The following is a 12478-nucleotide window of genomic DNA, read 5'->3' on the forward strand; positions in this document are numbered from 1 at the left end:
GTTTCGTGAATCGGAACGTAAAGACCTACAAAGTTATCTGACCCGGTGACGGCGGCGCTGTGATCGCATCTTGGCAATGCTAGCCTGACATTTTTCTATGATTGACTTTTGTAGTTCCACATTCATCAACGGGTCAGATAACTTTGTAGCCGTAGGTCTATAAGTCATATTGTCAGTCAAACGTCAAACAAAACAGTCAAAAGTGGCGGAACTGCAGGGCTACTACAAAACTCGAAACTCGAAGTTCGTGTCGTGCTGTCTCTCTCGCTCTTGTATTAAATAGTATAGTGTCAGAGGGACCGCATGACACGAACTTCAAGTTTTGAGTTTTGTAGTAGCCCTGCTGGCGGATGCGGAATTGCGGATAGCACGCTGCAGCGGAAGCGGGGATAAAAAAGTTAAAAGAACAACAAACAGCGAGTCAAAATAAACAGTCATAATATAATCGACAACTAATAGCAGAAAAGTATCTAAATTTCTAATCATTTAACTTTTCAGATTACGGTTACATCATGTCAATCAATGAAATGGAAAATAATAATCATGACGAAAGCGAAGAGTTAGACCCTATTACTGATATTGTGGATTACTTAGTAAGATGTGCCAAGGTATCGTTTAAAAACGCCCACATTGATCAAAAAGAGATACGAACAAGGGATAAGATACAAATGGCTTGTGATCTATTCAGACAATCTCCTACAGACTTTCTTTTGCAATTTGGCAAATACTTGGCCCCGAATCACATAGAATACTTTGAGAAATATGAACCAGAATGCAGTAATAATGGGTATCACGATTGTATTAAGGAATTGAAACAATATCACACTGATGAAGCAAGACACAAAAGAGTAAGAAACAGAAGATACAATGCATTGAAAAAATTACAAGACGAAAGTGACTACTTCAGTGAAAAGCAAATGATGTACCGGAGCCCTTTACTTTATGAGCAGTTGGTGGGGCAGTACCTGACTGAAGCTGAAAGAAAGGAGCGTGACGGAGTGGACACTGAAAACCTCACTTTTTTAAATTTAATCTTAGAGACTGTTGACAGGAATCAAATGAGAGAAACCAAAAATGAGCAAATGTTAGAAGAGGATCTTGAATCTATGGATCTGAATAAGGCACAAAAAAGTGATGACAGTGATGATGATGAACAATTCAAAAGACAGCAATGGGGAGAATTTGACACTCCTTGTAAACAGGTCTCTTTTAAACCAAAAGTGCAATCAACACAAACAATTAGTGCTCCAGAAAGGCAACTTCTTAAGGAAGAATTCTTTCAGGAAATGTACTGTAGTTTTGTAGAGGGTCGGGATGATATAGATTACACTACCATAGATAATGATGAACAGTATGATGATCTACAGCAAGTTTCCCAAGATGCTGAAGATAGGTATTTTGATTCGGAGCCAAATGATTCTGAAAACCTGGAGGAGCACATGAAACTTGTTTCTGAATATGGAAGGAAAAACTCTACTGGTAGCAATTCTGAGGATCCTTTAGACTTATTCATGAAACATCTTAATAAACGACAAGTTGAAACTTAAATTTGATACTTATTTTATTTCAGCCCAATTTAAACCTGCAAGTAAAATAGTGCAAGTTGCGTTATATTGTGAGGCCGTAAAGCAAATGAGTCTGAAGTGGTCAATATTGAGCGCCCCAATGTAATTTGCACGATTTTTGGTTAGGCCTCAACTGGGCTTTTCATGATAAATTTCGTAACCTATTAATTGTTAATTTAATGCTTCATAATGTAATATATGTCAAAGAAAGTAAAGTAGCTGCATAGTACAATAAATGAGAATTTCACAAAACATTTAATTTTGTTGGTATGTAATATTTCAAACTAAGTTTCAAGGTTTCAAGTACATATTCATCTCAAATTGAAGCACTTAAGGTGATTTTCCACTGGCGAGACGAGACTAGAATTGAAATTTGTATGATGGCGGGCGCGCTCGTCTCGTCTCGCCGGCGGAAAATCGCCATTATAGGGGTGCGCGGTAGAACCCGGTAAGTTGAAATAACTGACTTGAAAAAAAAAACACTGTAAATCATCTAAAATTAAAATTCCTACAAAATAGATCGACTTTGATATCAGGTTTGACCATGCACCCCTCGTTATATTCGGAGCATTTACCCCTCGTATGCGGGAAGCGGGAGTCGATTCAGAATTTGACAACTCAACAGTCAGTAGAGGTTGCCCGCTTCGTAGATTTGGAACTTATCCGTGCTTACGCAGTTCATGAACTGCAGGGCTACTACGAAACTCGAAGATCGTGTCGTGCGGTCCCTCTGACACTTATACTATATAATACGAGAGCGGGAGGGACCGCACAACACGAGCTTCGAGTTTCGTAGTAGCCCTGCTGGCACGGATACGCGTCTAAGCAGACGAGGGGTTTATCTATATCATATACTTTTACAACAGGCGTTTGGAACTCAGGGCCGTCTTTCACCTATTAGAGTAGAGGCCCTGAGCACAACATGCTGCATTCGGTATAAGCCTAATTTTCAAGCGAGAGTGGAGTAGCTATCGGTTATCGTTTAGTAATGGAGTAGGGACTAGGGGGGCCCAATGCATCGCGGGGTCCTGGGCACGTGCCCAGTGGGGAAGAGGGGCCTCTTGGAATTAATGTCGGATTTGTGCGATAAACTGCTATATTTCGTTTTTTTAGCATTAGAAAGAAAGTAAGCGATCTTGACGTGTCGTTTTATTGAAATTTTAGATTTAGATAGGTTTAGATTTTAGAGGGGGGGGGTACGCTCGATTTTAATGAAAATTTGCACTAAAGTTGAATATTTTGCAAACAAATCACTAAATCGAAAAATCGTCTTAGCAACCCCCTAATGGTTTTAAAACCTATCCAACAATACCCCACACTTTAGGGTTGGATGAGAAAAAAAAACACCCCTACTTTATGTCTATGGGAGCCAAGATTTTTTTTTTATTTTTTTATTATGCCATTTTGTCGGCATAGTTTACATATATATTCGTGCAAAATTACAGCTTTCTAGCATAGATAGTCCCTGATCAAAGCCGCGGACGGACAGACAGACATGGCGAAAGTATAAGGGTTCCATTTTTGCCATTTTAGCTACGGAACTCTAAAAATTGGGGCATGCAATGCACAGGCGAAACCAATAATAAAATACTATTGTCACAACCTTTGCCAAAGTAAGCCCTGCATTACGAAATACGACACGTCACTGCTTGCAACAACCATCCGACTGATATAACAACAGTAACACTTCCTTGTGCATACAACAAGCTCCCTAAAGATAGAGATGTTGCACAATTGAAAGGATAGGTGTGGATATGTCGCCTCTAATTGATCGTTTGGACTCTGCCTGCGTTTCACTGTCGCTCTGCGGCAGTTTCTTCAAATGGCCAGCCGGGTGCGGTATGCATACGAAATAATTGACCGCAAATTTCACATTTCTGACGTCTGAATTTGTTGTTTAGTTGGATTAAGTTGGGTGATGGCATCAGTCATGGACAAGAACCAATAATGGTTTTTATTTTTCGTTAACCCAAATTTTAAGAATTTGCCAAAATGGCAAAAACGGAACCCTTAAAGTTTCGCCATGTCTGTCTGTCTGTCCGTCCGCGGCTTTCCACAGGGACTATATCGTTGGATAGGTCTTTTAAAACCATTAGTGGGTTCATCATCCCATCATCCCAGCCTATATACGTCCCACTGCTGGGCACAGGCCTCCTCTCAGAACAAGAGGGCTTGGGCCATAGTTCCCACGCGGGCCCAGTGCGGATTGGAAACTTAGTTATTAGTGGGTTGCTAAAACGATTTTTCGATTCAGTGATTTGTTTGCAAAATATTCAACTTTAAAGTGCAAATTTTCATTAAAATCGAGCGTCCCCCCCTACTCTAAGATCGAAACCGGTGGGTGGAAAAATTTGAAAAAATTCAGGATGGTAGTAAGTATATCAAACTTACAAGGAAAACTATAACCGTTAAGTTTTCTTGAGAATTATTAGTAGTTTAAGAGTAAATAGCAGCCTAAGGTATAAAATATACCTAAACTTGGAATATTCCGTACGAAATACGAAATCCTCAGAAAAATATTACTTATTTTTTTCGTAATGGCTACGGAACCCTATTTCGGGCGTGTCCGACACGCTCTTGGCAGGTTTTAACATCTGACACTATAATGTTCAGATAACTGATGATCATAACTACTTAGTAAAGTTCATAAATGGTGAGCTGAGCTACAAAATTCGGGCATTAACATAATGTCCATGATTGGTGCCGTCATCCTATATGTATGTAACAGTTACCGTGTAGGTATGTTATGCATTACACTGCGGTGCTCGATCGATCTCGTGTAACTATTAGGATTTTGACCCCGCAATGTACGATCACTACTGAACCGGTTTTACTGGATTAATTTAAACAGTCTAAGAACATAATAGGTAGGTTTTTTTTTATTCGACTGAATAGCAAACGAGCAAGTGGGTCTCCTGATGGTAAGAGATCAACACCGCCCATAGACACCTGCAACACCAGGGGTATTGCAGATGCGTTGCCAACCTAGAGGCCTAAGATGGGATACCTCAAGTGCCAGTAATTACACCGGATGTCTTACTCTCCACGCCGAAACACAACAGTGCAAGCACTGCCGCTTCACGGCAGGATTAGCGAGCAAGATGGTGGTAGCAATCCAGGCGGACATTGCACAAGGTCCTACCACCTGCAAAAAGCACACAGGTACTTACGCATTTTCTTTTCTAAATAAGTACCTATATATCATCACACAACAGCCCGAGGCGCGTAGAGCTCAAATTTACAAGTTCTTGAATGGTTGTTATATCAAGTCATGCAAATACTAATAGGTATTTTGGACATGCTTCGGACAGAAGGTCCGGTCGAGTTTGGTCCAGTAGTGCGGATTGCAATATCATCACGGTGACATACACAATCACAAAATTATTGATGCATATCGCAGTATCGATATCTTTGTTAGGTACTACACAGACCTACTGCCTTAACAAGTTAGTGAGAGTGAGTAATAAAATAAGTAGTTGACCAAAACTATTGAATATTTGCGGCATATACTAAGTATACGGCCTACGTCCAACAGTAGTCGTCTTTCGGCTGACATGATGATACGGAACCTTATATTTATATTGCACGTTGCCCAATAGCGCCCTTTTGGCTAGATTGCATATTAAATCTAGGAGTGCAAGCAATCCATTGGTCCTAAAGCAAAAATACTTTTACTTCTCATGCTCTTAAAGTTCGTGTTTATGCTGGATCTAGGCGACATAAAATGACTTTTATATCTAGTGCATAAAATAAAATCTTCGTTAAGACCAAGGTGTCAGTCAACAGCCACAAACAAAGCAGTTTCTATTTTATTTAATACATTTTTAATTTATATGACACTAAATCAATCAAATCAATCAAAATAAATCAATAAAACTAAAAAAAAACTAATTACATATAAAGTAATGCATGAAAAATAAAAGGTAAATAGTAAGTGAAAAATTGCTTCCACTGTTGCTATTTCATTTCCTCGCAATCGACGTGATAAGCACCCATTTTCCCCTCGACGTGTCTATACACCATCGCCGTACCGTCTTGGTGAACATCTTGGGTAAAATGGCTCGTGTTATGCTCTTGTTGTACAATCTACTATTAAGTAATAGTTTTAAGTTACCAATACCATCAAAAATCGGAAATGACGAATGGAGTGATCTCATAGATACAAGTAATTTTGACATTAAGTTTCTCTGTTACGTAAGGTTTAGATTAATCTGATAGTTAAATAAAGTCGCGGCGCGACGGAGTTTATTCAAACCAAACATATAGTTAATTTTAAGAGTTATTTTTAGATTATTTTTATAGTTAATAAACAAGTTCAGTGGCTTGTTTACCTACTATAAAATGTTTAAAGTTGTGGTCCGGTTATGGAAATAAAAAGTAAGTTGTCTAATTCAAAGTTAATTTCATCTTTTAAATATTTTTACATAACTATAGGTGTACTTTTGTGTGTTTGGTGCAAATTTTCTAATGACCAAAAAACCCTATACTTACTTCATAGTCAAAATACCACAAGCGGGACTTATCACGCTAAAACATACAAGTAATATTACCTCAACGTTTCGACCACATTACAGTGGCCGTGGTCACGAGTAGACTGAAGTGTGGGGTGTCAAGTCTGCCTAGCAGAGCGAGTCCTACCCACTACTACCCACACTTGGTCAGTTTTATTTGTCACCACATCACACCGAACCTTCATCCCGACGCCGACACTTATTTATTTATTACTGGATTCCTTCCACGAAGATGAAACCAGGATGATGATAATGAGATGATTACTCGTTGATGACTCGTGACCACGGCCACTGTAGGTACATAATGTGGTGGAAACGTCATGGCAAATTACTCGTGTGTTTTAGCGTGATATGATAAGTCCCGTTTGTGGTATTTTGACCATGAGTGAAAATCACGAAAGTTTCCCTATAATTCATCATCATAATAAACTAAGTACAGTCACCAGCACCAATATCTGACACAACAAGCGTGCATAAATCTGATACGACTCTATTTCTAGGGCCGGAAGGACGTGTCAGATATTTTTGCACGCTCCGCTGTGCAGATATTAATGCTGGTGACTGTACCTACCTACTTATTTAAGAGCCTAGCTCTTGTCGTTTAGTAATCGCAATTGTGTACGCCTCTATGCCAATGCTCCTGATAGTAGGACAACTAACTAACATCTAACAGATTTAGGTTTTTGATCAAATGACTGACTTTTTCTACGGAAATGATTACCTAAGTACCCAAATGAATTCCCCATTTCAACATCCTGCGTGGTTTGATCATATGCCTTGGAGATTTGTTTAAATTTCTGATTCGGCCATTTCCCTGCAACACATATAATTCCATTCCGTCTATAACTACCTAACACCATACAAGCACATTGTGACAGGAGAAAGCAACACACAATTTCCCCTCTACCAAAAATATCCCATAGTACCCTGGTCGTGAATGAAATGCGAATTATTTGCATGCGTGTTTCGCATTGGTTTTGTTTTGGTGCGAGTTTGTAGGAACATATACTTTAACACATATCTGTAGGAACTTAACACGTTGATATACTTTAGCAGCGCCGGCCTTGGGGTAGAGAAGCGATCGCTATAGATGCCAAATGCTAAGGAGCACCACTTTTCAGTTTCCAGTGTAAAAAATTAAATTAAGTATTAAGTATAGCGCTTTTTAAGACGCGCAGATGCGGTGTAGACAATCTCGGGTGTACTGCCTTTTCGGCGAAATATTTTTCGCCAAATTTCACTTAGCAACCAACCTTTCGCCGAAGTTTCATTTGGCGCAAACCAATCTTTGGCATAACTTTGCTTCGCATTTTTCTTATTACGCAACATTTTTATATTGCAAAATTTTACTTCATCACACTTTTATGTGGCAAACAATTATTAGCAATGATTGGCTAAGGCAAATAGCAAATAGTCAAAAACATTTGGCCATTTTACACATAAGGTAGGTATATCAGTCATGATATATATATATGAATAAATGTTAAATTATATGGCGTTGAGCGAGCGAAGCGAGCGATCAGGACGAGACTAAGCAGAAGCGACTTGGATGGGTTAGGTTCAGAAGGCTAAGGCGGGAGCGAAGCGTAGCGTAGCTTCCGCTTTAGCCTTCGATGTTAGGTTTTTTTTTTGTAACAGAAGGAAAAAAAACATTGGCTTGCTTGCTTGTTTGCTTGCTAAATTAAGGAATGCCGATCAACGCATTTGACGAAAACACAAATGACATCTTAAAAAAATCGCAGGTAATAATTTGCATAATAATCATTTATCAAATCATTAGTTGCGAAATGTTGAGTGGGGAAATGAAATTTTGCCTAAATAAAAATAGGGATAAACAGTAGTTAATAATTGCTAAATAATTCGCCAAAACTTTAGTAAAAATAAGAATTAGCGCCAGCGGGACGGCAAGATACGAAGTTCGAATTTTGCACTTCGTAGAATAGGACCTGCGCCCAGGGCTATTACTTTATAGCAGCAAAGAGAAGTGTATGAGCGGTTACGGTGCTCAAAGTTATAATTTATACACCTTCTTACATACTCTTACGCTAGGGCTGCCATACGTCCCGGTACGCCGGGACATGTCCCGGTTTGAAGCATGCGGTGTCCTGGCGTCCCGGCCGACAAGCCAATGGTCCCGGTTTAAAAATCATAGTTATTTAGTACGGGGCTGGACTTAGTAACTAATAATGTAACTACCTACTTGGTAAATAATAATATACCTACAATAAACACGACTTAGCTAAGCTATACATAGCCGATAACGTGCATTTACAACTTTGTAGCGAAAAGCGCCTACGAATAGAGCAGAGAAACCGACTGGCGGGTTTCTGGCATTGAATGACTGTGTTAAAAGTTATTTTGTGCTTAGGCAAGGACTTAACCTTTAGAGTTACTTATTGTTGTAATAGAAGTTCCTTTTTTTCTACGTTTACTACCTTTTCTTTAAATGTCCCGGTCTGCGTCCGCACAACCCTATCTTACGCCTTAGCTGTAGAATCGTTCGACGATAACGTAGAGCTCCGCGTTTCCACCAGAGATGTGCGTGGATGCGTCGCGAAGAATGTGCTTTTCATGATCATGAACCAATAATAGGAACGCATAAGTAATTTACCTACCTCGCCTCGCTCCACTCAGCTGTTTCCACCAGAGATGTGCTGTGCGAGGCTAAGTAAATTAAGCGTTTCTATTGGTAAATGACCCATTGGGCAGAAATACCTACCTTTTTTTTTAAATTCTACTGAATGGCAAACCTGCGAAGCGATTCAATAGTGCGTGCGAAGTTCCCAATCCGCACTAGAAGAAGAAGTAGAAGTATGGCCCAAGCCCTCTTGTTCTGAGAGGAGGCCGGTGCCCAACAGTGGGACGTATATAGGCTGGGATGAGGATGAAACGAGCAAGTGGGTCTCCTGATGGTAAGAGATTACCACCGCCCATAAAGCGTTGCCAACCTAGAGGCCTAAGATGGTATACCTCAAGTGCCAGTAATTTCACCAGCTGTCTTACTCTCCACGCCGAAACACAACAGTGCAAGCACTGCTGCTTCACGGCAGGATTAGCGAGCAAGATGGTGGTAGCAATCCGGGCGGACCTTGCACAAGGTCCTACCACCTGCAACACCGTGTGGCCACTATGTATACCGTATATGGCCATTTATAGACATATCGTTTTAATACCTATTACTTCAAATGTCAACTGTCCAAAAACGGTGCTAGGATGGCCAAAAACGGTACCTACTTCCACCCTTCCTCACAACACATCCTCGCACGCCTTAAGCTCGAAAATCGCTGCTGGTGATCATACCTATCTGCCAGTGGCGTGGAGCTAACATTTTCTTAAGGCAACCCGGAGAGTAAGAGATTGTGAGTTAGGTATGTCTATCTATCTACGGATGCAACAGGATTCCATTTAGTATACAAAACTTTGCCATACCTACTTGTCATCACTGACGTCACGTATAAATTTTGGGCAACTCGGTGGGGATCGAGTTGTTACAGCTCCACGCCAGTAAGCTGCTTGCATTGTAATGAAATGAGAAAACCGTTTAAGTGCCATCGGACTCTTACACCGACGGTTCCGTACAAATTTGTATGGAAATGATCGTTGAGTCTCATATTCATGCCTCGAGGATTTTGTCCGTTTTATCCGATTGTTTTTTCCCTCTAAAATATAAAATATTTAACACAATAGAAAAAGAAAAAAAAACGAAAAAAAAAAACCACCACCACGCGTGTACCACTACGCCACCTTGCTCTACATAGTATCGAAATGAACCATCACTTTCGAATGAAATAAGTTTAAAATAAAAAAAACCGGGCAAGTGCGACTCGGACTCACACACCGAGGGTTCCGTACACATTTATAGGTATGTAATTTAAACGGGAATCGTGTGTTGTGAAGATATTTCCCGCTTTTCCCGAGTGATTTAATACATCCAGTGTAAGCACACACATAAAAATAGTTGGTTGTGTTATAATAGCTACCTTCACACCAAATTTCAAGTTTGATTATTATGTTGATTGCGTTGACTTAAAAGTTTGATTTTTTCAAGGCTTCAAGGGACCGCAGATAATTATGAGTATTCGATACTTACAGCTTGATTCCTCCACGCGTTCCTGAGAAAAAGGGTATGGACAGATGGACGGACGGACAACAAAGTGATCCTATAAGGGTTCCGTTTTTTCCTTTCAAGGTACGGAACCCTAAAAAATGTGGAGGAGCAACAAATTAGCGATTTTCAGATTTTTTCCTTTACATGTACTGTAAGACCTTCTTTCTTGCCAAATTTTATGATTCCAGGTCTACAGGAAGTACTCTACTTATAGGTTTTGATTCCACTGCGGGTTCCGTTTTTCCTTTTTTAGATACGGAACCCTAAAAACTGCAATAGTCAAGTGCTTGTCAGGCCATGCGCAGTGTAGGGCTCCGTACTAATGCGCCGCCCCGGCTGGCTTGCGCCCTCCGTCCGATGAGGAGGGCCCGGTGAGCCTCACTATAAGGCCGAGTTTAGACTTGCAAGAAAAATCGTGTAATTTGCATTACATTGCGAGGCCGTAAAGCCAACGAGTTTGTGGTGGTCAATCGAGCACCGCAATGTAATGCAACTTGCACGATTTTTCTTGCAAATCTAAACGAGGCTTAAAGTTGCAAAGAAATAAAAGTTGTTTTAGATATTTAAGTTACTTTAGAAATAACAGGAAAGTAACATTAATTTTATTATGATTGTCATGCCATGATATTACTTATGTAAGCGAGTATGAATGATTTAATTATTGCTGTAACTGCTAGAGAAGGTAGGTACTTATTGTTTAGGTTTGCGAGACACATATTACTCAGCCTCAAGCACCCAAAACGCTTATTGTGCAGCTACCCTATTAAATCAGCTTACTGATGAGATGAATTGAAATACATGGAAATTAATTAATACAGCTGTATAATAATGAGTAGTTACGATGTAGATGTGTCCAGGGTAACCAGGTATGTTAACATGGGTGAGACAGTGGCAGTGGGAAAAAATTACTAAAGGTATACTTAGGAAATATATAAAAAACATGAAACTACCGTGAGACTCACTCATATTAAATGATATTGTAATATAAATTATTATATTCAAATTTAATTGTAGTGCTCGCGCTTGTGCAGAGCGGTGACGCGTAGTGTGCGTGTTGCGGCAGCCGCCGAGTCGCGTTCGCGTGCTCCTGAGAAGAAGGGCTACGAAATAGCCCGAAACATGCCGAGCTAAACTCGGTTTTGAGACGTGAGTTATCCGTTACAATATCATTTAATATATAAAAAACACTGATATATTCAGTTAGTTCTTCTGTATGTTGCTGATCTACAGTGAAGTAACTACAGTAAAGTAAGTTTTTGTATCTTTAGCCGTGTCGATATATTTGCACTTGACTGTATGAATTTTGGAAATCAATTTATTATTTTTATTTTATTATATTCAAGACCGGTCTGAGTCTGAATAGGCCTTGGAGGAGGCCTATGTCCAGCAGTGGACGTCTTTCGGCTGACATGATGATGATGATTATGATTATATTCTTTATTATTTGTTCCTTAAACATGCGAAAGGACGTTAAATGAGAAGCAGAGCTTGACAAATGGTCAGAGAAACATGTAGTCTTCCTTTAAAATCCCTGTCCTTTAATAAAGTTTTGTGAAATTCAATTAATTAACAAAAAAAATTTGGACAAATTTGCAGTTATGCTGTAATAAGGAACGATCCTGACGAACGTCGGACACATGGTAACCCTGGTGCCGGCAGCGCTTTCTCGGCGCAGGTCAGCGCAGGCTGCGCGGACGCCGCCGCTGTCACACAATAATGACTAATATGGATTCCCCTCCTGTCGCGGCCGCAGAATTACCATACAATACTCACGGTGGCCTAGCGGTCCGCCAAATTATAACCAAAATCCATAGTGGGTTAAGCAAAATTTTATCGAATATTCAATTCCGAAGCCACGAACATGTAGGCCACTGTTATGTAAATTAAATTAACGACTCTTTCGATCTCATTAGCCGCTTCCTGTCTTCTTTGAAATTAATATCACATGTTACAGGTGAAGTTGATGAATGGCGGTTCGCAAGTTTAATTGGAATTATAAAAATCTGACATAGGAAACTGTTATTTGGCGACGTTTTATAGGTCTCTCGAGGCTTTGTGTTTCTGTCAGTTGCTAACCTAGATGCTAGAATATAAGCAACGAAAAAAACAGAGATTTATTTTATCGTGATGTTCAATTGTTTACTTTACTTTACCCAGCTAGAGGTGGCATTTGGGAAAGCAAAGTTGAACGCAAAAAACCTTTCTGAAATCGAAGATGGGGAATACCTCAATTGTCTTCATAACGCTCCTGAAGTGTAAAAGCAAGTAGGTACCCCAGATGGATTTCTTTTAGA

At 39.8% G+C, this 12478-nt stretch overlaps 1 protein-coding gene across 2 annotated transcripts; it reads left to right on the forward strand.

Annotated features, from left to right (window-relative positions):
• The first annotated feature begins 280 nt into the window (after positions 1 to 280).
• On the forward strand, positions 281 to 1548 carry LOC141431907 (coiled-coil domain-containing protein 97). 2 transcript variants are annotated; one of them, XM_074093198.1, is made up of 2 exons: positions 281 to 416; positions 499 to 1548. In XM_074093198.1, the coding sequence occupies exon 2, from the start codon at positions 513 to 515 to the stop codon at positions 1545 to 1547; it is 1035 nt and encodes a 344-aa protein (XP_073949299.1). In that variant the 5' UTR covers positions 281 to 416; positions 499 to 512; the 3' UTR covers position 1548. The 2 variants fall into 2 exon arrangements, with proteins under 2 accessions (XP_073949299.1, XP_073949298.1); XM_074093197.1 differs by having other exon boundaries at positions 282 to 397.
• Positions 1549 to 12478: the final 10930 nt, after the last annotated feature.

Source organism: Choristoneura fumiferana, chromosome 10 (assembly GCF_025370935.1).
Source record: "Choristoneura fumiferana chromosome 10, NRCan_CFum_1, whole genome shotgun sequence".
Taxonomy (NCBI): domain Eukaryota; kingdom Metazoa; phylum Arthropoda; class Insecta; order Lepidoptera; family Tortricidae; genus Choristoneura; species Choristoneura fumiferana.